The 24582-nt window shown below is 48.2% G+C and overlaps 1 protein-coding gene across 2 annotated transcripts in view; it reads left to right on the top strand.

Moving 5' to 3' along the window:
- The window catches only part of ARID3B (AT-rich interaction domain 3B), a 66153-nt gene that overhangs the window by 27594 nt on the left and 13977 nt on the right, over nt 1–24582 (top strand). Inside the window, exons 5-9 of one of the 2 annotated variants that reach the window (XM_039337547.1) lie at nt 8649–8832; nt 10506–10765; nt 12230–12487; nt 15577–15681; nt 16804–17177. In XM_039337547.1, the coding sequence (XP_039193481.1) occupies nt 8649–8832; nt 10506–10765; nt 12230–12487; nt 15577–15681; nt 16804–16949 (953 nt within the window). In that variant the 3' untranslated portion in view covers nt 16950–17177. Of the gene's footprint in view, nt 1–8648; nt 8833–10505; nt 10766–12229; nt 12488–15576; nt 15682–16803; nt 17178–24582 lie in introns of those variants that run through there. The other variant, XM_039337548.1, reaches the window with a different exon arrangement.

The raw sequence follows: 24582 nt of genomic DNA, 5'->3' as shown, positions 1-24582 counted from the left end.
TCTTCCTCCTGTCCGAGGTTTTCATTGTTGTGAGCATTTCTATTGAGGATTGGCAGTGGGGGTGGGGGGGTGTTTGGTTTTAATTCCCCCCATCTGCTGGGTGGTTGCAGCAGGTTTTGGTCACTTCACCTGACCCTGGGACACTCTGACCGTCATAAATATGAATCAGTTGCCAAGCGTCTGAATGTAAATCACAAGACCCTGGAGATGCTGCAACATTCCAGCTGATCGGCGCTTCTTTTGGGCTCAGCGGAAGTGCCAGGATCAGTGCTGCTTTCCAGCTGATTGGTGCTTCTTCACGGCTCAGCAGAAGCACCAAGATCAGTGCCAAGCTCCAGCTGGAGCTTGGCGCTGATCCTGGCACTTCCGCTGCTCCCTGACAGCCCCGGAGAAGCGCTCATCAGCTGGAAAGTAGCGCTGATCCTGGTGCTTCCGCTGAGCCCTGACAGCCCTGCAGCTCCAGCCATCTCTCACTCAGGCTTGTGCGGTGCTGCAACCGGTTCAGCTCATTCCCCTCCCCTGCTACCCCTTTTCTAGGATGGTCGCATACCACCTGCCAGGTGCCAATGTACCACAAGTGGTACCCGTACCACTGGTTGAAAAGCCCTGATTTAGGGGACCAGGAAAATCTTTAAGGCCTAAGAGTTCCCATTTGTCTGAGGCAATGGCTCTTAACAATCATGGTCTCGTTGAGAAGCCGATGAAAAATTAATACAGTTGTGACAAAGAACCGTTATCTCTGTCTTGCTCCAGTTTTCCAAATGCTCAACACCGTTCAAATTCAGGCATTTTGTGCAACCCCAATTGAGGGATTTAGGTTTTTGAATTTTTCTATTAAATGCACTGGCTTTCTCTTCTATTTTCTATTGGAGATATAGCCATCTGCTTTTCTTTTTCTCCAGAAACCTCTTAATAGAAAGAGGTTGGCTCGGTGAAAAACTGAAGCTGATAGAGACGGCGGACATTTGCAGATTCTGCAACTCCAGTGCTGTAAACTCATGAACGATTGCGTGGTCATGAAAAACGGTTTTTGTTCCTTTAAGGACCTCTCTTTGTGAAAATCACACACACAGAGACACAAGAGCTTCAGCTTGTATCACTTTGCTGCTGCTCAAGGTTGTAGGTGACCTCAGTTTTCCCAGATGGCTTGTTCTCCCTACATTTGATGGGTCTCTCCATAGAAGGGTCTTTGTGAGCCTGGCCAAATGGCTTCCTGCTGTTGTGTATCTTATCTGCTTCTTTTCAGATGTGGAAAAACTCTAATATTGCTAAGTGCTGTGGCTGGGGGCGGTTTATCTCCAGCCAGCAGGGGTGGCACTAATCAAAGTATCTGGCGAGTACCCTTACTAAGACCTCCCCAGTTGTTTTAAGTTTGCTGTCTTCCCATTTGCCTTCTAGCTAGTTACAAGCATTTGAGCTTATCCACTCGTGAGCCTCTCCACCTTTGATGCAGCAGGAGAACAGGAGCGTTCCTCTCCTGTCCCAAAAGTGCTTTTTTCACGAGGTAACTGGGCTTTCTTGTTTTTCTTTGAAGACGTTTTGCTTCTCCTCCAAGAAGCTCCTTCAGCTCTGACGGGATGGCGGGGAATGGAAGAAGCCTCTTGGAGGAGAAGCAAAATGTCTTCAAAGAAAAACAAGGAAGTCCAATTGCCTCGTGAAAAAGCACCTTTGGGTTAACTGTGACCTGGATGACTGAGAATCTCTATAGACCAGAGGTCTTCAAACTTGGCCCTTTTATGACTTGTGGACTTCAACTCCCAGAATTCCTCAGCCAGGCACACGTGCCTGGCTGAGGAATTCTGGGAGTTGAAGTCCACAAGTCATAAAAGGGCTAAGTTTGAAGACCCCTGGTCTTGATCAATCAATGCACGTTGCAAAAAGGTTCCGATTTGTGGTTGTGCCTGCAGTTTGAGCCTCTTTTTTCTTTTTTTTTTTAACTACTCCACTCTTGGTTTCCCCAAATTCATTGAAAGGGATCCAGTTTTCTACAGATGGAGGCAGGTATGAAATAACAGTAAAAATATTCCTGGCTGAGGAATTCTGGGAGTTGAAGTCCACAAGTCATACAAGGGCCAAGTTTGAAGACCCCTGCCATGGACATTCCTGTCCTGGTTAGCAGGATACAAGATGCCGGTCAAGCGGACGCTGTCAGGACTAACATCTTGGGCTAAGCTTAGTCGGTTCGGTTTTAATTTAGAATGTTTAGGCTGGTCTTGATTTAGAATATTTAGAATATTGTACGGGTGTGGCCAGTTATGGTTTGTAAATCACTGCACAGGTAGTCCTTGAATTACAATTACAATAGTCCTCATTTAGTGGCCATTCAAAGTTACAGCGCCGCTGGAAAAAAGCGACGTTTTTCACCCTTATAGACCCTTGCAGCATCCCCAGAGTCACGCGATCGTGAAATTCAGACGCTCGGAAACTGACTCATATTTACGATGGCTGCAGGGTCCATGGAGTCCCCCGTTTACAACCTTCCGACAAGCAAAGTGGACGGGGAAACCAGACTTAACAACCGTGTGACTAAGTTAACCACCACGGTGATTCGTTTAACGCAGTGGTTCTCAACCTTATTAATGCCGCGACCCCCAACCGGTCGTAAGTCAAGGACTACTTAACCAGTCGTAAGTCGAGGACTACTCAACTGGTGCAGCACCGTTTGCAGAATGGGACTTTTGGCGGGCTCAGCAGGGCAGAGACAGCCTGGACAATTCCTATTGGCTTTTGAAAGCCAATAGAATTAGACTCTATTCAAGAGAGTCTATTCTATTGGCTTTCAAAAGCCAATAGAATAAAAGGGAGTAGCACAACTAAGGAAAATGGGGAAAAAATGGCGGACTGCGTTGTTTGGCGACCCCCGTGAAATGGTCGTTCGACCCCAAATGGGGTCCCGACCCACAGGTTGAGAACCACTGGTTTAACGGCTGTGGCAAGCAACGTCGTAAAATGGGACAAAGCTCGCTTTAAAAAAATGTCTCGCTTAGCGAGGGAAATTTTGGGCTCCCTTCGTGGCCGTAAGTTGAGGACTACACTTGTATGGCTTTGTGTGCTCTTTAAGGCACTCTTTGGTAAGCCCGGCGTTTCTACTTCAGATTTCACTGGGGAAGGAGAGTTGGCTCATGGGTCAGCAGTAGCCCAGCTGCTGAACATCTGGTAGAGACGTTGAGAGAGCAACCTATATATATTAAAGCCAGCTGGGCCAGGAGAGATCCAGCAACAGAACCCTTTGGAGGCTGAAGACGTCCTGGGGCCACTTTGAGCTTCTGGCCCAGCGGCTCCACGGGGTAGCAGGAGGTTTAGCAGCCATATTGGGGGGGGGCAGGTGTCTGTTAAGGCTGCCTTCAACATGGCAACTGGGCTCTGAAATAGTTGTCAGTCTGCCCCTCTTTTCGGAGGGAGGGAGCCGAACTCCTTGGCGTTTCCATAGGTGTCGATAAAACTGGGGCTCCTGTCAAATAAGGCATGATTGATTGCTTCCCTGCTCCTGCTTTGATAAGCAGGCCTGATGGTCTGCAGGCTTGTGAAGTCTCCGGAGGTGCAAATACCCGCTGTGGAAATGGTCAAGATGGTGGAGGGGGGGGGGAAACTGGAGTAAATTAAGCTGGCTGTCCAGGGAAGTGGGAGGATCCGACAGAAGCTGCTTTCTCAGCTTTTTGCCTTACTTGTTTTCAAATAAAATTGAAGGGCAGAGCTGGTGTCCTTTCATGTGAACAGAGAATCTAATGGCCGACAACATTTCTTCATGACTGGTGCCTTCTAATGCCTTCCTTCCTTCCTTCCTTCCTTCCTTCCTTCCTTCCTTCCTTCCTTCCTTCCTTCCTTCCTTCCTTCCTTCCTTCCTTCCTTCTTTCTTTCCATTCCCATCTTCCTTCCTTCTCCATTCCCATCTTCCTTCCTTCCTTCCTTCCTTCCTTCTTTCCATTCCCATCTTCCTTCCTTCCTTCTTTCCATTCCCATCTTCCTTCCTTCCTTCCTTCCTTTCTTCTTTCTTTCCATTCCCATCTTCCTTCCTTCCTTCTTTCCATTCCCATCTTCCTTCCTTCCTTCCTTCCTTCTTCCCATTCCCATCCTTCCTTCTTTCCCATTTCCTTTCCTTCCTTCCTTCCTTCCTTCCTTCCTTCCTTCCATTCCCATCTTCCTTCCTTCCTTCTTTCCATTCCCATCTTCCTTCCTTCCTTCCTTCCTTCCTTCCTTCCTTCCTTCCTTCCTTCCTTCCTTCCTTCCTTCCTTCCTTCCTTGCTTCCGGAGAGAAGCAACCTAGAACTAAGGAGAAACTTCCTGACAGTGAGAACAATTAACCAGTGGAACAACCTGCCTCCAGAAGCCGTGAATGCTCCAACACTAGAAGTTTTTAAGAAGAGACTGGCCAGCCATTTGTCTGAAATGGTATAGGGTCTCCTGCTTGAGCAGGGGGCTGGACTAGAGGACCTCCAAGGTCCCTTCCAACACTGTTATTCTGTTCTGTCTCACTGGGTTGGCAGCTTTACACTAGAAAAGTTTGGCTTTGTGGCCCTCAGTCCTTTCATATCTGTCTCTGTTTTTATTAACTCCATTCACCACGCACAAACTTAGTTGGGGAGAAATTGAGGGAAAACTACCTTAGGAAAGAAGGTTTAGGGTGATGCAGACAGCTCACCTTTCCCTTAAAAAATGAGCGGCAGATATTCTGGATCTTTTGATTAGATTTGTCTTCAATAGCCTGATTGAATTTGATGGGGACTGTTACTCAACTACTGATAAAGATTTCCAGTCGGTGAATGCTGAGCTAATATCGATGGGCGCCCCATGTTTTCAACAATTTGAAAAAGTGTTTTTTCAGTAACTACTTTTACTTTAACCAAAGGATGTCATTTTAGTTATTTTAGATTTTTTTTTTTTTTTTTATGGAGAGAAAGAGAGAAACACAGTGGGCTCTCTTGATTCCAGGTTGCAAAACTTGATGATTCAAGCCTTTCTTTGTTAAAAAGCTGCTTTCTTTTGAAGTCTTTGGGCGACTGTTGCTTTGGTGGCTAAACCTGGTCTGATTTTGATTTACCCACATAGTTTGGGAGGGCCCGAGGGGAGGGGCAGGCCCAGCCGTGGAATTGGGACCTCCAGATTACATCCGAGGGCAGAGCAGGGGCTGACCTCTCTCAGCTAACAAAGATGGGGACTTTTGCAGAGTTGCAAACTCAGGGTCCCTGCGCAGGCTTGGAATGGGAAAGAGAGAAAAAGAGGCTGCAAAATACAGTAATAAAAAAAAAAAAGGCCCCTGTATCAAACAGCAACAAGTCTTCTTATGCCTTTGCTGCGGTCGGTGACCTTTCCCTCTGGAATTCTCCCCTCTGACCCACAGATCATTAATCCCCACCCTGCCAGATGACAGTCATCCATCATGAGCTCTGACAAGCCTTGCAGCCAGCTGTGAAAAGATCAGGCCTGGCCTCCTTCCATCCCATGATACTCATTTTTCAGCTTTCCCGTTTCAGCACCAGGGGCTTCCAGGAACAACTTATCACCAGCCCCTTCTGAGGGGGGGGGGGGGGAGGAGGGCTGGCTCTGGAAGGGGAGGTGGGGGGAGGGCACCCAATACGAGACCTTTCCACACTTACTGGGTGTGTGTGTTTATTTCTCCTCACCTTTGCTTGTGAAAGGCTCTTGAGGGAGCAGACCCCCCCCAGAATGGGAAGGCAAATCATCTCCCCCCCCCATAGGATAGGAACATATTTTATTCTGTTCTTCAGATAATCTCTCCATTGGCTTGAGTTTAAAAAAACTTAAATGGGCTGTCCAAGTTGGATATTATTATTATTATTATTATTATTATTATTATTATTATTATTATTATTATTATTGATCATTACACAGTCAGCCAGATTGTTCAGACTGGATTTGGCATTTTTTCTACCTATCGAGTCCTTACCAAGGGCCTGGGATAGACAAATTTGGATGTTTAATGGTTATTATTATTATTATTACTATTACTACTACTACTACTACTATTATTATTATGGATCATCGCACAGTCAGCCAGATGTTCAGACTGGATTTGGCATTTTGTCTACCTATCGAGTGTTGCTGTTATTATTATTATTATTATTATTATTATTATTATTATTATTATTATTATAGCATTTTGAACAGCAGCACAAAAATTGTCCGTTAAAGCTAGGGAGGATGACATTTTTGTTGGTAAACTTGAAAGCTCAGGGGTCCTGCGTGAGCTTCTCTTGGCAGGTGGCTTGCATTTGCAAAGTGTTTGGGGCCCTGATGGATAGATTTTTCTGTTTTGTGTGCTAGAAAATGCAGGTTGTTTTAAAAGGTTGGCTCTTTAAAATTAAGAGCTAGGGTGGTGCAGTGGTTGGAATGCAGTATTACAGACCTATTCTGCCCACAGCCAGGAGTTTAATCCTAACTTGCCCAAGGTTGACTCAGCCTTCCATCCTTCCAAGGTCGGTCAAATGAGAACCCAGATTGTTGGGGACAAATAGGCTGACTCTGTAAACCGCTTAGAGAGGGCTGTAAAGAACTGTGAAGCAGTATATAAGTGTAAGTGCTATTCCTTCCTTCCTTCCTTCCTTCCTTCCTTCCTTCCTTCCTTCCTTCCTTCCTTCCTTCCTTCCTTCCTTCCACTTAGAATGCAATATTACAGGCTAACTCTGCCCACAGCCAGGAGTTCGATCCTGGACTGGCTCAAGGTTGACTCAGCCTTCCGTCCTTCCGAGGTCGGTCAAATGAGGACCAAGATTGTTGGGGACAAATAGGCTGACTCTCTAAACTGCTTAGAGAGGGCCGTAAAGCACTACAAAGTGGTATATAAGTCTTAAGTGCTATTGCTATTGCTTTTATAGAATCTCTAGAGGCCACATTGCGTCCTTTAGGTGTGCCAGCCACCAACTCCTGTAATTGTCTTCCATCTGGAGACCACCATCCTCATTTTGGCGATCATTCAAGGACAGAATCCTGGCTTGATTCGCCCATAAATAAGCCATAATTAATCTGTAGCCAGCTTGACCTTCTAGGCCTTCTCAAAAGCCAACATCAATGTCCATCATATATGGCAAAGGTTCCCCTTTCCAAGTTGGGCATCCTATATCTGGCCTTGTGAACACCCTCTGGGACATCCCACGCCAAGCTCAAAACCAATCTTCCAATTATGATTTACTCAGTAATTTCAACATCAAGCCAACCAGCACAGTGTGTCAATTTTTAATCAGCAAACCTTAGAGCAGTGGTTCTCAACCTGTGGGTCGGGACCCCATTTGGGGTCGAACAACCATTTCATGGGGGTCGCCAAACAAGGCTGTCCGCCATTTTTTTCCCCTTTTCCTTAGCTGTGCTACTCCCTTTTATTCTATTGGCTTTTGAAAGCCAATAGAATAGACTCTCTTGAATAGAGTCTAATTCTATTGGCTTTCAAAAGCCAATAGGAATTGTCCAGGCTGTCTCTGCCCTGCTGAGCCCGCCAAAAGTCCCATTCTGCAAACGGTGCTGCACCAGTTGAGTAGTCCTCGACTTAGGACCGGTTGAGTAGTCCTCGACTTACGACCGGTTGGGGGTCGCAGCATTAAAAAGGTTGAGAACCACTGCCTTAGAGGCTATGCACAAGAACAGCAGCTCTGAAGCATTTGTTCCCAACCCAGAGACGTGTTAACCTGTCAAGCTTTTAGACATTAAAAGTGGTAGAATAGTCCATCAATATTTTCTGCTCTGGACCTTGAGCCCAAGTTACAGGAAATCTGTCTTATGGGCAACTTCTCTTAAGTTTGGAGATTTCTCACCCTTTCCGGTCAAACTGGCTCTTATCTGTGATCTTCCCCCTGTGGCATTTCCTATTTTTCTTTGCAGTGTGTGTCTTCAGGATTTCACTGGCTAGATTGGTTTATAAAATGCTAACGCGAGGCCAAAACCTTAACCCGATAATCTACTTTACTGCTCGAAAAATGGCTTTCAGAGAGAAGCATGTCTTAAGGGAAATGATCTGTGTTTCTTGTGTGTTAAGAGCAAATCTACTCATTTATTTTATGTAAACGAGACCAAACGTTTGAGTGGTGTGCCCTAAGAGTTTGATTGATGGGAGGGTGGTTGTGTGCAGTAGTGCCTAGAGAAAGAGGGATGGACAATCTTTGGGGGTGTCAAAGGATCTCAGACCAAAGTGAGGGGCAGGTCAGAGGTCAGTCATGTCATGTTGGCTAGGGAATCCTGGGAATGGCAGTCCACCCATCTTAATGTTCCCAAGATTGAGAAGCAATGGTGTAGAACTGGGGTCTCCAAACTTGGCAACTTTAAGACTTGTGGACTTCAATTCCCAGAATTCCCCAGCCAGCATGGCTGGCTGGGGAATTCTGGGAGTTGAAGGCCACAAGTCTGAAAGTTGCCGAGTTTGGAGACGCCCTCGTCTGGAATGTCCCATTTGAGACTGGGACGAAAGACAAAAAAAAAAAAAAGACAGGGAATACAGTTAGATGATGCTTCCTTAAATTTGCCTTTAATAAAAGTCCTGAAGATTAAAGGGATCAAGTCTCAAGTCCTGGTGGAAAATACCTCCATTGATGGAAGGAAATGAGGAGCTCTCGGTGATTTGTAGAAGCGGTTCGAGGTAGAAGGTCTCCTGCTAACCTCTTGTCTTTTTTGACTCTTTCTCTTTCCTCCCTGCTGTCGTTCAGGGACACCCATCAACCGCATCCCGATCATGGCCAAGCAGATCCTCGACCTCTATATGCTCTACAAGCTGGTGACCGAAAAAGGAGGCTTGGTGGAGATCATCAACAAGAAGATCTGGAGGGAGATCACCAAAGGCCTTAACCTCCCCACCTCCATCACCAGCGCAGCGTTTACACTTCGCACCCAGTAAGTCCTGGCAGGGCTGGAGATGAGCATTACAGGAAGAAGAGTCAAAGGCCTTTGGTCCCTTGGTGTCTGGGAGTTGAAGTCCACAAGTCTTGAAGTTGCCAAGGTTGGACACCCCTGCCCTGTGTACGTCTTGCTTCAGTGTAGTATCTGACCTGCTTACCGTCAACCTAGGACAGTGGTGGCGAACCTATGGCACGGGTGCCAGAGGCGGCACTCAAAGCCCTCTCTGTGGGCATGCACGCCATCGCCCCAGCCCCACCACCCCCTGTGGCCCCCTACTCACCACAACCCCCCCAGAGGAGAGTCACCCTAGCCTGCACGGAGCAGCACAGCCAAGGACATGGCAGCCGGGCAGCGGGGACAAGACTCCGCCCTCGGGCCCCGTACAGATGATGCTGTGGGACACGGACAGAGGGCGTGGCCACCATGACACTGCTGGGCCACCTGGGTGATCTGCTGGGGCGGGCTGTGGAGGGGGTAGGTGGGTGGCCCTGCAGGCAAGAGAGGTGGGGCGGGGCAGGGGCGAGGCGGTTTTTGGGCACTCGGTCTCTAAAAGGTTCGCCATCACCGACCCAGGATATTAAACCACCAGCTCAAGAGAATATGTGGATTCATCCCTCTTAGCAGGGTCTCTCAAACTGGGCAACTTGAAGACGGGTGGACTTCAACTCCCAGAATTCCCCAGGCAGCCTGGGGAGAAACACTGCACCTTGGTAAGCCTGAGGTGTAATAAGGGTGCCATATAGGACCAGAAGGCCTTCACAGCATTCCTTGGTGACACCAGAATCCCGTCAGAATAGGTGGGGCTTTCTTGTTGTTGAAGGCCTATATTTTAGCAACCCTCCCTCTTACAAATTAGGCTTCGGCTCTCAACTTGTCACGTCTCTGGCTGAGTGAAGTTGCTCATTTCCATGCTAAGCAATCCTGTTGTTTGTCTTTTGCACATAACAGGGGGAGGAAATCCAGTTTGGTTTCTGGATCATGGTTTACCTCTTAGGCCAGGACTCATTCAACAGTGGCTTATTATCAGGTGTGAAGAATTGGGAGCACAGGTTGAGTTTCAGCCAAGCTAATGTATATGTCAACGCTGCAAATATTGTATATTCTTGCTTTTGACAATATGTAGAATTGTCTGGTAATTATGGGGTTAATACAGAGCAGAAGGGAGGGTTGGGGCTAAAGCCCGGGAAAGAAAGAGAAAGAAAACATTTGACCTTCATACTAATTTGATAATGTGAGATATGACAGCTAAGTTAGGGAGGGAACATGCTGATAATTTAACTGCTCAGAGGAAGAGAACTTAGATCCTAGCATCCCTCTGCCTGTGCCGACATTTTGTAACAATAAAAGACTTTTAGGAAAATCAATGCCTGGAAGTTCTTTGGAATGTTTCATTAGCCGGAACCAGAACAGTATTGCTCAAACCTATACACAAGAGTCTAGTCACCTATCGGTCTGGACTAAATTGGCCCCAGATAAGAAATAACTGAATTCAAGAGGGATTGGACTTAGACTGTTTGTGACAACCTAACGATTCCAGGCTGATTCCTCTCTTGACTCTGTCCCCAGGCTCTGCCTCTCCTTGTCCTACACTTCGCAAGATGCGTTGCTACTTCATCTCGTTCTCTTGCCTCCTGACCCAGCTGAGCCTCTTCCGTTTTTCTCCCCAGGTATATGAAGTACCTCTACGCCTACGAATGTGAGAAGAAGTCCTTAAGCTCACCTGCTGAGCTGCAGGCCGCCATCGACGGCAACAGGCGGGAAGGCCGGCGGCCCAGTTACAGCTCCCCTTTATTCAGCTTCTCCCCCGCAACCCCGGGACCCCCTTCGCTCCTGTGTCCCCCCAAGATCCGCTTCCCCCTTGTTAGCCTCACCCCCAGCAGCACAACTAGCAACCTACACCTGTCTTCAGCAGGCCCTCTCAGGAAAGGTGAGCCAGGCCTTTCCAAAATTATTATTATTATTATTAGCTTTTATTCATTAAACATGACCCTCAGTCAACGGAACATTCAGATTGGCCGGCGCTGATGGTTGACACGGGTTGCTACCAGCATCCTAGGTGTCCACCAGGCACCTCCTTAAAATATAAGATGTTCCGAGTAGCGCAGTTTTTTGTAACATTGCTGGAGTGATTGCAGGAAGCTGCAGTTTCTTGATGTATTGTGCGAAGTTTTTGGACATAGTTCCCAGTGCCCCAATGACAATGGGTATCACTGTTACACGTTTCATCCATAATTGCGCAGTTTCGATGGCCAGGTTGTTGTTGTTGCTGCTGCTGCTGCTACTACTATTATTATTATTATGGATGTTCAGACTGATGTTCAGACTGGATTTGGCATTTTGTCTACCTATCGAGTCCTTACCCAGGACCTGGGATAGGCAGATGTGGATGTTTGATGGTATTACAAGTATCGTCGCAGGATGGAAGCAGTTCCTATAAGGCCGCCTTTTGCAATTGACTAATAGTGAATTTGTCAATGCCAATGGTGTCCAAGTGGTGCTCCAGTTGTTTTGGGATTGCACCCAAGGCGCCTATGACTATTGGTACTACCCTTGCTTGCTTTTGCCACAGTCTTTCTATTTCTGTTTGTAAGTCTTTGTATTTTGTTATCTTCTCCAGTTCTTTCTCGTCTATTCTGCTGTCTCCAGGCACTGCCACGTCCACTATCCAGACTTTTTTGTCTTTCTTATCGACAATTGTTAAGTCTGGGGTGTTATGTTGCAGGTGCTTGTCTGTTTGAATTCTGAAGTCAAGCACCTGCAACATAACACCCCAGGTGCTTGATATGATGATGATGATGATGGTGATTATGATGATGATGATGTTAAGGTCTTGGGTGATTTTTTAAAAAGAATGCCAAGCAGGGCTGCATCGCTGCATCTGATTGAGGATAATCCAGGATTTTAGGACAGGTGGGAGGATGCTAAACGGAGAAGTCATAAAGCTTTTAAGAAACGGCCATGGGAAATACAGTGGATTTTGGATGCCTGGCAAGAAGTCTGTAGTTGTTCTGTGTCCTTATTCAGAGTCTTTCCTTCCTGGGCACCGCCTGCATATAACTCTTTTGGGGTTTACCCTAAAGCAAAGATGTCCAACCTTGGCAGCTTTAAAAGACTTGTGGACTTCAACTCCCAGAATTCCATTCTGGCTGGGGAATGCTGGGAGTTGAAGTCCACCAATGGGCAGAATGCCACCTTAGAGACTTCGTGTTGGACATCCCCGTCCCAAGTCCTCTGCTGGCTCCATGACTGATTTTTGCTGTCCACGTCAGGCCCATCTTTATAATCTAGGATAAAGCTTGGCCTTTGGTTTCACGGTCGCCTGTTTCTTGAGTGAACCAAGGTGCTTCTCCCGCCTTATGGAAGGTCCTGAGAACTGCTCTCCCCGCTGCAGGTGATGGCCTCCCTTTGACCACCTCCGCGCCAAATCGCCTCGCCATGCCCGTGAGCTTGGCCAACCAGCAGGCCACGGCAGCCCCCACCAGAACGGCCACCTTGGAACAGTTGAAGGAACGGCTGGAGGCCGGGGAACCGGCGGAGAAGATGGCGCGGATGACGGAGGAAGAACAGCGCTTTGTCCAGCAGGCCTTTCAGAGGAACCTCTTCAGCATGGCCCGGCAGCTGCCCATGAAAATTAAGATCAACGGCCGAGGTGAGCCCACGCTGGGCGGGCCGCGGTCTCCATCCCCTCGCTTGCTCCAACCCAGTGTCAGCCCCAAGGGAGTCTCTGCTCCATTTTATCATGACTTCCCCCCTCCCCTCAAAAAAATCCCAAACAACCATTGGCCCTTGGGTTTTTTTTTTCCTTCAGGAAAGTTGATAAGTAGAATAGAGAAAATCGATGTTCTTACCCAGATTCAAATGCGCTGTTTACAATCAGTTTAAAACAGTGCTTGTGATGTCAGTTGCTTGCAGCTTGGGCTAGACCCATGGTGGCGAACCTATGGCATGCTGGGCCGAGCTGCTCCCTCCTCCTCTCCACGCATGAGCAGCTTTCCGCAGAGAGCTGCACACGCGCAGCTCTCTGCACATGCGCAGTCTGGGAATAGGCAAGAGGCTATAAAGCAGTGGTTCTCAACCTTTTTAATGCCGCGACCCCCAACCGGTCGTAAGTCGAGGACTACTCAACCGATCGTAAGTCGAGGACTACTCAACTGGTGCAGCACCGTTTGCAGAATGGGACTTTTGGCAGGCTCAGCAGGGCAGAGACAGCCTGGACCATTCCTATTGGCTTTTGAAAGCCAATAGAATTAGACTCTATTCAAGAGAGTCTATTCTATTGGCTTTCAAAAGCCAATAGAATAAAAGGGAGTAGCACAGCTAAGGAAAAGGGGGAAAGAAAATGGCGGACTGCGTTGTTTGGCGACCCCCGTGAAATGGTCGTTCGGCCCCAAATGGGGTCCCGACCCACAGGTTGAGAACCACTGCTATAAAGGGAGCACCTTTCGGCGGAAGCAGGCACGGAAAGTGAGGCAGCAGCCCTATGTACGTCCCCATGCGCGAGTGTGCCCCTGCCCTACCAGGCAAGCAGAGCTGCAGCATCTTCGGCAGAGTGCAAGCGGGCAGCGGAAGGCACAAGGAGCCCCAATCCCAGCACAGCCCCTCCTCCCCACCTCGGAAGAGCTGCGGGGCTCAGGAGCCTCCCCCCATGCCCCCCCCGCCCGCTGAGCAAGATGCCCTCCTGTCCACTGCCCCACCCGCCAGAGCAACATCGAGTTGGCCACGCCCACCATATCCACGCCCACCCAATCTACCATTTCCACCCTAGCCACGCCCACCCAGCACCCAGCGATAACATAAGTGGGATTTGGGTTGCAGTTTGGGCACTCGGTCTCTAAAAAGGTTCGCCACCGCTGGGCTAGACTCTGAAGTTAGGCTAGCCTTTCTCCTGTTGGTTTCTGGAAGGCTTCTCCTGGACCGATCGGGTCGACTGCCATCTCTCCAAAGTCCCCGGGACTTCCTTCCTTCTTTGCCACCTCTTCGGGGCAGCTTCTGGCCCATTTAAGGTCCCCTAACAGGAAGTACTCAGCCGAAAGGCACGGAGTCCCAAACCCCTCGACTGTTGTGCTGTTGCGCAGGACCGGAAGTCCCCAAACAACCATTGTGTTCCACAAAAAGAGGATTCTTATTAATTTCAGTGTTCTGTTTTAAATCCATATGGACCCTTAGGATGGAGGAAGTGGGGAGACTGAAGGATGGAGGAAGTGGGGAGACAGAGTCAATCTCTCGTGGCTTCATCCGAAAAGTTTGAGCCATTCTGATCTTAAGGAACCTCTGATGCCTTCAGATTTTCCCTGCTCTCCCACCTCCCCAATAACAATATGTGGGGCACTGACAATTCACTGGGTGGGGAAAGTGAACCTCACTTTGGGAGAGGCTGCATCTCTAGCCCCTGGTTGAGTTATTGCGTCGTCATGCTCCACCGTCACACAGTTTGTTTCGTAGCTTAGCAGGTTCTCTCAGTCAATCTGAGTCATAGCTTGGTCTGCTTTGCAAGCCAAACAGCGATGGGCCATTCATTCAACCAAGCGCACTTAGGTGCCCTGTGGCTTAAAGCAGGGGTTTTCAACCTTTTCACCCACTGTACCACTTTTAGGATAGGGCAACATCCGAGTATCACCAGTCGTCTAGCAAGGTGTCAAAAACTTGATCACCAAAAAAAAAAAGGAAAAAAGTGATAAAGTACAGGTAGTCCTCGACTTACAACAGTTTGTTTAGTGACTGTTCGAAGTTACAACAGCACTGAAAAAAGTGCCCCCCAAGCCACAGCTGAGCAAGACACCTGCCTGCTCACCTGGCCGCGCTCTTCCTCCTGTCCGAGGTTTTCACTGTTGTGAGCATTTCTGTTGAGGATTGGCAGCAGGCGGTGGGGTGGGGGTGTTTGGTTTTTATTCCCCCCCCCCCGTCTGCTGGGTGGTTGCAGCAGGTTTTGGTCACTTCACATGATCCCGGGATACTGTGACCATCATAAATATGAATCAGTTGCCAAGCATCTGAATGTAAATCACAAGACCCTGGAGATGCTGCAACATTCCAGCTGATCGGTGCTTCTTCAGGGCTCAGCAGAAGCACCAGGATCAGTGCTGCTTTCCAGCTGATTGGTGCTTCTTCAGGGCTCAGCAGAAGCACCAGGATCAGCGCCGAGCTCCAGCTGGAGCCTGGTGCTGATCCTGGCGCTTCCACTGAGCCCTGACAGCCCCGAAGAAGCGCCAATCAGCTGGAAAGCGGCACTGATCCTGGTGCTTCCGCTGAGCCCTGACAGCCTTGCAACTCCAGCCATCTCTCGTTCAGGGTTGTGCAATGCTGCCACCAGTTTAGCTCTTTCCTCTCTCCCGCTACCCCTTTTCTATGATGGTCACGTACCACCTGCCAGGTGCCAATGTACCACAGGTGGTACCCGTACCACTGGTTGAAAAGCCCTGGCTTAAAGCAACGTGGGAACCAGATTGTGGATTTTGTGGTAAACCTCCCTCCTGGAAGCGGCTCCAGTTAGCAGCTTTTGTGGCATCTGACGGGCGCTGGGATCAGGCTGACCCTCTGCAGAAATCCCATCCCAGATATGTTCCTGTCTAATATCTGGTAGTTTTAGTTATTCTTGGAGAAGGCAGGCAAGAGAACAAGGGCGAACTTTTTAAGAGTACATAAGCTGTTCTATAAGTTGCAAGCCTCAATCAGCCCTCCTTAGTTTTTCTGCTTTTTTTTTTTTTGTCTCCCATTCTCTCTCTTTCTCTCCCTCTCTAGAAGATAAATCAGATTCAGCAGCAGCAGCAGCAGCTTTAAACTGGACTCCTTCTGGCTTTGGCAGCATCAATATGTCAGTGGAAATCAACGGCACAATCTATGCAGGTGAGGGCATTTGGAAGTAAGCCCAGGGGTGGAAATTGGAGGGGTTTATGCAGAGAAGCATCCCCAAACCACTTCTTTGGGGTTGATAGTTGCGATTTCTCTCACACTTTTTCGCAGCACATGGGGACCTGCAAAGGGGAGCTTCCAGACCAGGGATCCCTCTGGGCATAGAGGCACAGGGTTTTGCCTCTGGAAAATTCAGTTTCTCCTTCCCACCATTCAGATCTTGTTGGGAGCATTGAAAAGAGTTTTGATGGTTCATCTATCCCCGTGTTTTTCTCAACCTTGGCATCTTTAAGATGTGTGGACTTCTGGCTGGGGAACTCTGGGAGTTGAAGTCCACACGTCTTAAAGTTGCCAGGATTGAGAAAATAGCCCTTAGACTTATATCCCGCTTCACAGTGCTTTATGGCCCTCTCTAAGCGGTTTACAGAGTCAGCATATTGCCCCCAACAATCTGGGTCCTCATTTTACCAACCTCGGAAGAGTGAAAGGCTGAGTCAACCTTGAGCCGGTCCAGGATCGAACGCTTGGCTGTGGGCAAAGTTAGTCTGTAATACTGCATTCTAAGCAGAAGGAAGGAATAACACTTAGACTTATATACTGTTTCACAGTGCTTTACAGCCCTCTCTAAACAGTTTACAGAGTCAGCATATATGCCCCCAACAATCTGGGTCCTCATTTGATCGACCTCGGAAGGATGGAAGGCTGAGTCAATCTTGGGCCAGTCAGGATCGAACTCCTGGCAGTTAGGAAGGAAGGAAGGAAGGAAGGAAGGAAGGAAGGAAGGAAGGAAGGAAGGAAGGAAGGAAGGAAGGAAGGAAGGAAGGAAGGAAGATGGGAATGGAAAGAAGGAAGGAAGGAAGATGGGAATGTGAGGAAGGAAGGAAGTCCACATGCCTTAAAATGGTCAAGGTTGAGAAACACTGGTCTAGGGGTCTTTAAACTTGGCCCTTTGATGACTTGTGGACTTCAACTCCTGGAATTCAGAGGAATTTTGGGAGATGAAGTCCACAAGTCTTAAAGTTGCCAAGTTTGAAGACCCCCTGCTTTAGTCACTGGCTGAGCTCTCCTTCGAAGCGGTCAACTAATCTTCCTCCTCCTCTCTTCCCCCTCCAACAGGCGTCCTCTTTGCCCAAAAGCCCGTCGTCCACCTCCTTGCCGGCTCCAACACCCAGAGCACCGGCGGGGCCAACAGCAGCTCTCCCAGCCCCACCTCCTCCAGAGGCACCCCCAGCGCCGAGCCCTCCACCAGCTGGTCCCTCTGAGGGCCCCAGTGGGCTCGCTGTCCAGCCTCGAGCGGCTCTTCTGTCCCCGGGAGAAGTTACCTCCACCCCCTACCCACCCACCCCGTTGATCTGGCCCCCAAGCAGCCCCTTCTGCCCCCGGGCGGGCCAGCCGCGGAGAGCCGCCGTGTCTGTGCTGGCGAGTTTTCCATCCGGATGGACCTCGCTGGCTTTTTAGCCTTTTTTTTTCAGGTCTTGCTGTGTCCTCAGTGGGGGGGGGTGAGTGGGGAGGGAGGGGGGGGAAGGGGACACGAGGCGTGTTTCAATCAGGGATTCTCTGGACAGGCTAAGCAGTTTTGTGGATGACTGACCCTTGCCAGGGGTTAGGATGAAAGGCCCCAAGAAGTCGTCTGTTTTTCCCCTGGGAAGCCTAAAGGAGGCGCTCTCCTGCTCTTTTTTTTTTTTTCCTTTCTGTCTCTCTCGTTTCTTTCTCCCTTTCTCCCCCTTTCCAAATACGACTGGACTGCCGTTGTGTGTTGACAATCCTCCGCTACCCTCTTATTGTCCTTAGCGCAGCCTAGCTCCCCCCCCCCCTTTTATCCTTCCATCTCTCAGATTCCCTACCATTCCTCCGGTTTGCCGGAAGAACGATTTCAGCACCCCAAGCTCCTCGCTCCGGGCTTTCATTTGCAGCGATTAAATCATAGCTAGCTTCTTTTTAAAAAAAAAAAAGAAGAAGAAAATCAAACCAAACCCAGATGTAAATAGCCAAGGGCTGTTTGTGGAACTGCCTCCAGTCCTTATCTGCAGTCGAAGGTCTCCCATCCCTGCCAGAGGCTCTTCCGAAGACCGATGTGTTTCTTCGCTCCACCCTGACTGTTTTTGGGTGTCGGCAAAGAAATAATGGGAAGTCAAATCCCACCGACCGAAAAATAGCAGCAAAGGCAGAAGTAGCCTTTGGGTCAACACTGGGGTTTGCTTTTAGCAAAAGAGGTGGATGTGTAGCCTTCCCTTGCAGAATCCGGTGTAAGACGGCCTGCGTTTTCTCAAATAAAAAGAGGATGGGCTGTTTTCTGAGCCTGCCTGCCGACATATCCCAGTTCTGCAGCCCGTAACCTTCTCCTGAAGCCAGAGTGTGCTGAAAACTAGGTTTTGTTTTTGCTTCCCCCCCCACCACCACCACCAATTTTCTCATGCCTCCCTCAGATCCAACTAAGATCGTCTTGGTTTCTTGCTTGCTTGTTTGTCAATACAGCTGCTGTCCGCTCAGCTCAGCAGCAGGTCACCTTCCTAAGAGGGAAACGTCCCATCCTGGTCTAGCTCAGTCATCCTACAGAACTGCGACAGCTTCTCTCGAGCAGATGAAATACCTCAAAAAAAAATAAAATGTACTTATTGCTGTGTTGTTGGGTTGGGTGGGTTTGGGGTTTTTGTTTTTATTTTTATTTTTTTCCTGTTTGTTTTGTTTTTCCACCTCTTCTGGAAGGATTTGCGTATGTTAAAAGCTTCTTTTTATATGTCTCGTCGACTGCTTTTTAGTTTGAATTTTATATATTGTAGCACCAAAGAGACACCAATCGAGAGAGAGAGAAAAAGAGAGGGAGAGAGAGAGAGAGAGAGAGAAAAAAAGAGGAACAAAACTTTTTCCTGGCTTGAAGGAATGAAGGTTTGATATTTTCAATAAGTCAGGGAAGTGCTTGGCACAAACTGCCTCGGGTGTGGAGAGAAACCAGCACAGGTGGCAGGTTAATTCTTTTTTTTTTTCCCTTTCCTTAACCCAGAAAAGAGCTTACACCCTTCTACAGCAGTATTTCTCAACCATGGCAACTTTAAGAGGAGTGGGAGCTGGCTGGGGAATTCTGGGAGTTGAACTGCACTCCTCTTAAAGTTGCCATGGTTGAGAAACACTATTCTACAGCGTTGTGCTTTCTACATGTGTGGGACTTCCAGAATTCCTAACTGAGAAGAGCTGTAGAAGTTCCAGTTCTTGGAATTGTAATCCCGATCTATCTATCTGAAGAGCAGTCAAATGGGTCACGTCGGTTTATGAACTCAGGGGTTTCAAAGTCACTCCTGCAGCCATGACTTTGACCTTTTTGGTCAAGCCTGGCGTGTCGTTATGATATTTTTGTGTGTGTGTGTGTGTGAATGGAAAAGGTGGCATTTTAGGAATCCAAAGCCTGTGTGCATAGTAGTTTGGTCACTCTGGGGAGAATGAATGAATGAATGAATGAATGAATGGAATGAGCTTTTGAGCTACAGGATTATCCCCTCAGCCACCCCCGCCTCCAGCTTTTAGACTCGGCTTCATAGCCTCCTTGCATTTCAAAAGGAAGGCAGGACTTCCAGCTCGGAAGGCAGTCTTGGAATATGATGACTGTGACGATATTGAATCATTGTGGCTTTCTTTTTGCGATCCAAAGAAATTGGTTCGACTCATCTCTTCTCTTTTTTCCGTGGCGTTGCTTTCCGGACAAATTCACACAGAGGCAAACTCCCACAGGGGAGAAATGGCTCCGGAGAATTACCTTTGAAGATCAGGCAGTGAGTCCACTGGATAGAGCTTTGCTGGAGAGAGATCATGGTTGTCAGGATGCTAGCTCCACTTCTCCTCAGTTTTTGTGAAAAGAAATCCACACGTTTCCTAACTGTAACGGGAAGGACTCGGCCGAAAAAAAGTCCCGTGTGGACTTCAGTGATCTGCTTTCTCCAACTTAGCACCTTCTCATTGTATTGGGATTGCAACTATGTAAAGAATTCTGGGAGTTACAGGCTCAAAACATCTGGAGGGCACCAGATTGGGGGAAGGGAAGGGAGAAGGCCTGAAGTTGCCCTCCAGCCCCTTGGCAATTTAATCCAAACGAAATAAAAAATTGGTGCCACGTATATGCATCCCACTTTGCAGAAGTGGGATGTTTTAGGGCAGTGTTTCTCAACCTTGACAATTTTAAGGCATGTGGACTTCAATTCCCAGAATTCCACAGCCAGCAATGCTGGCTGTGGAATTCTGGGAGTTGAAGTCCACATGCCTTAAAATTGTCAAGGTTGAGAAACACTGTTTTAGGGGGTCTAAAGTTGCTGCTTTGAAAAGGGAATGCTTCATTAGCAAGCTGGCCTCTTCTTGGTCAACTTCAAAGAGATATTCTAAAAGTCATCAATATTAGCTCCTCTTTATGATCTTTCTAAGGGTTCAGTGAAAGCTTTCAGCTCCTGCTGGTTTCGATGCTTCCCATGTTCTTACCATATTGTTTTGTACCAATTTTAGAATAGTAAAGACCCGCTGCCAGTTGGTCTCTTTAGGCAAGGCAGAGGAATCTGGGATCTCCCAAAACTTGCTAAGAACCTCAACATGGCCAATAACAAGAGGCTGGATCCCTCAATTTCTATTTTAAACCGGTCTTTTAAGGATCTGCTCCTCTTCCTCCTCTCTGGCCAATAGACTTCATTCCATCCAAGTGGACAAACATTTTAGCCACGTAGCCTTTTGAAGAACGAGATGTTCCTGAACAAATTTGGTGGGACTTTTTATGGTTGCTCCCTAGCAGTGGGGCAAATGGGAGACAATGATATTTGGACAGCCCAGATCTACCCCATGTGGGCCAGATGCCTTGCAATCTGTTTCCCATCCCATCCCTTGCCAGTCCGGCTATATTACTGGTGAGTGGTGAGCATCCCACCCGTGTCTTCATCAACCAAGAAAGAAACGTTCTTGAAAAGAATCCGTAGATAAGCGTTAATCGGTCTTTGGCCTTCGTATTTCAAGTGCTGGAGATGCCAAAGCGCCTGCGTCCCTTCTGCAGCCCCCTGACAGGCAAGAGGCCCAGATTGCAAAAAGGACAGGCCATACTATCTCCTGCCCTGTCAACCAGAGCCCACAGTGGCCATTCTCGGTCCTGGTGGCCAAGATAAAGTCTAGCTGGTGGGGCTTATCTTCAACCAGTAGACCCCTTCTTTGCCCTTCGTTCAGAACACGGTCAACTTTCTCACTGAACGCCTTCAACTCCAAAGATTGTTGTGTCTGCCTGGGGCCATGTTTAAAGTCCCTCCCTGCTTCCATTCCAAGCGAAGGCAGGAAGCCCAAAGATTGTGCTCCTTGGGGGCCCTTTCCCTTGTCCATCTTCCTCTGGCTAAAGACTGCGTAAGCAGCAAAGCCTCATGGTTAATGGAGTCTTCCGACTGAGGCAGGTGGGCAGAGAGGCTAAAAAGAATTGAGCAGTCCAGCATCTGCTAAGCTTTCCGAGTGACTTGTGGCTTTTTAGCTGATTTTTTTTTTCCCCAGTAGGATTCTTGCGTGAATCCTCTGCATTGTTTAAAGTTTCTCTGTACGTGTGTGTGTGTACTTGCGTGCGTGCGTGCTTATGTGTGTGTCCATTTAAGATTGTCACATCTGTTATACTACTTAGGAAACCATCCCAGCTTGTAAAACTGAACCCTTTGGCGGTTGTTTGAAGGAAATGCTGGCCCTGTCTGCTGGAGGAGTCATCTTGAAAGCACATCCCATAATTCTGACAGTTTCAAACCAGGGCTGGCAAGAGCAGAGAGAAAGAGAGGGACAAGGGAATAACTTTTGCCAAACACTTGTGGGTGTTTAAACTACTATTTATTTTTAATCGCGCTGACCCCTCTTCAGCCATTTTACCCCACCTGAAGCCTTGAAGATCAAAACCTGGCTTTGGAAGTAAAACCATTTTGGGGGGAAAGGTAAAAAGCGATGGAAGTTTGCAAGTCCAGGTGATTCCCCCCCCCCTTTGTCTTGGAAAAATTAACCTCCCACCACTGCTGTCTTCTCTTCAGGAGGTCTCAGGCCCGAGTTTTAAAAACAACTGTGCCTGTCCCAGCCATGCTTAAGATTGCACTTCTTGCACAGAAAGCTGTTTTGGCTCACTGGAGTGGCTTTCCCAGGGCTGGGGGGGCCCTTCGTTCCTTTTAGCCACGGACGGACGCAGCTAACCGGGAACCAGTCAGGGAAGTAAAAGAGTTTGTTCTTCTCCAGTTTTAGGGGGCGGGTGGGCAGGCGGGGGCGCTAGATTTGAGCAGGTTTGTAAACGATATATATATAAATATATAAATATAAATATATACCTCATTCAGATAAGCTGCGGCATCACACGTTGACTCTGTTAATTGGGGGGGGCGGGGGGGTGTCTGTCTTGTTTTTGCTCTGCCGGCCGCTTTTTTTGACTGTGAAGACAGGAGCCCCTCCGTTTCTGCGTAGCGTTCCTCTCTTCTGTTTGGATTTTGGGGAGGGGTCCATAAGCCAGCAGCAGAGTAGGTCTCAATGGGGAGGCGGGGGGGGGATCTTCACTCTAACCTTATCTAACTCGGGATATTAAAAAGATTGTATGGCACTCAGGACTTTTCAGCTATGGTGGGAAGGGCAGGTTCTCCAAAGACAGATCCGTATTTTCAGAGATGGCTTCCTCCCTTCCTCACCGTCGGGTCAATTTGGGTGGGCAAAGTGGGAATCAAGGGCAATCCAGCCCATACCTAAAGCGTTCACCTTGACTCTGGGCTGCTCCACACCTGTTTTCTGCCTAATGAATTTCGGTCCAGCCAAGTCTCAACTTTTTGAGCAATCTGAGGATCTCATCCTGGAATCCCAGCCCATAAAGCAGGGCTACCCCCCCCCCGGGGGGGGGGTTTCCATCAGATGTTTCAGTGGTCTTGCTCTGCCTCCCCCCACCTTTTGCCCTTAGTCCAGCAAATGGGCTCCAGCGCTTTTAGGTAATGGATGGATGTGATCCATCAAGAACGGAAGGAGCAGGGAGGTGCCCCACACACACACACACACACACCCCACAAGGATCTGCACACAAAACCCTACACAGCCCTTTTTGGCTGCTGTGCTTCCTTTCCTTCCCAAGAGGTTAGAAAAAAAGGAAGGAAGGTCGTAAAATCTTAAGATCAGGTCAACTACAGCAGCCTCGCAACTAGCTCGTTCTTAACTATTTAAAGAAAGCAAGAAAAAAATGTGATAGCCTAGAATGGTGAATAACTAAATACCTCAGATGTTTTCCTTCCAGCAAGTGTCTGTATATGTTGTCGTTGGGTTTGTTTGTTTTTTTGTTTTCTATCTTAACAAGTTATCTGAATGTTTATATTCCAATAAACTTCTACCTCTTCAGAGCGTGGCTGTCGTCCTCCTTGTTTTGGAGTACAAATTAGGTACTCGAATCCACCGGAAAAAAGATGGCGTCGAAATCTTATTATGTTAAGATTTCTGTTTATTAATCTTGACGATCAAGTATTGCATAAAATGGCTTTTTTCTCTCTCTCTTTTCTTTAAACGATGCCACAGTGCCACAAATATTGCTGGTTTCACTAAAACCAACCCAGGCTTTCGTGGCACCGTAGAAACCAGCCGAAGCCCTTCTGTGAAACATAAAATAGCGCTGAAGGGTTGGTCTGAATTATTGAAGCTGGATTCGAACAGATCTGAGCTACAGGCAGGGTGAGCCCTCTGTTCCCGTTTGGCCTCCAGATTTGACTCCCTTGGCAATGCAGTGGCATTAATGATCCCTTTAGCACTCTTTTTAGTGATTGTTTCTCCTTTACCCTTTTAAAGCGTTTTAATCCATTGCTCAGCTTGCTGGGGTTCCATCCGTTTGTGAGCTTTGCATAATAGGCCGGCCTTAATTGGGGGCCAATTCATGGTTCTGTGTGTTTGTGTGCGGTGTGAAGCCGGCAAGTGGGGTTAGTTGATGGGCAGCAAAGATAAAATCAGTAGCCTCAGTTAACCATGGCTTAGCCCAGTGGTTCTCAACCTTTTTAATGCCGCGACCCCCCCAACCGGTCGTAAGTCGAGGACTACTCAACTGGTGCAGCACCGTTTGCAGAATGGGACTTTTGGCGGGCTCAGCAGGGCAGAGACAGGCTGGACAATTGCTATTGGCTTTTGAAAGCCAATAGAATTAGACTCTATTCAAGAGAGTCTATTCTATTGGCTTTCAAAAGCCAATAGAATAAAAGGGAGAAGCACAGCTAAGGAAAAGGGGGAAAAAATGGCGGACTGCGTTGTTTGGCGACCCCCGTGAAATGGTCGTTCGACCCCAAATGGAGTCCCGACCCACAGGTTGAGAACCGCTGGCTTAGCCCATGCTGCCATCCTGTCTTTTTGAGGAGGGGAAATTCCCCCCTGCCCTTTGGTAAAACAACCATTCCAAGGGCTATTTCGATTCTCATCTAATCTGGCACTCAATCCCTGGTTACTTTCATGGATAAGAGTCAATTCATACAAACTGGATCATTGGCTCTCTGCATCTTTGGCTTGATCCTGGCCCAGCTCAAAAGCTACTGGAGGCCCCTCCTCAAAACTTGAGTTTTGAGGAAGCAGTTTAGAGGAGCGGCTGATTCATTAGCAGGGCTACAGAATTCTCTTCCTTTTTTTCAAATCTCCATTGTGAACCTGCCAGGAAATCTCCATCCTGCTTTGTTGGAGTCGGCAGGGGAGGGAGGGGATGTTGGGGATTGAGTTACACCCAGGAACATAAACAGCAGGTGGCTGTGTATCTCGAGCACCTTGGCTGGTGAGAAGAAGCCCTGGAGATATTGAGATCACCAGGACCAATCTTCTCCAAACCCAAGAGAATTTCAACTGGAGAGAAAAATTCAAGGCTGCGGGAGCCAGACTCTAATCAGAGACCCCAGCTGAGCTCCGAAAAGTAAGTCAACTTCT

Source organism: Crotalus tigris, unplaced genomic scaffold (assembly GCF_016545835.1).
Source record: "Crotalus tigris isolate CLP2741 ecotype Arizona unplaced genomic scaffold, ASM1654583v1 scf7180000017683.1919423, whole genome shotgun sequence".
Taxonomy (NCBI): Eukaryota; Metazoa; Chordata; class Lepidosauria; order Squamata; family Viperidae; genus Crotalus; species Crotalus tigris.
Note: the sequence above shows the minus strand (reverse complement) of the source record. Positions and strands in the feature narration are given on the sequence as shown.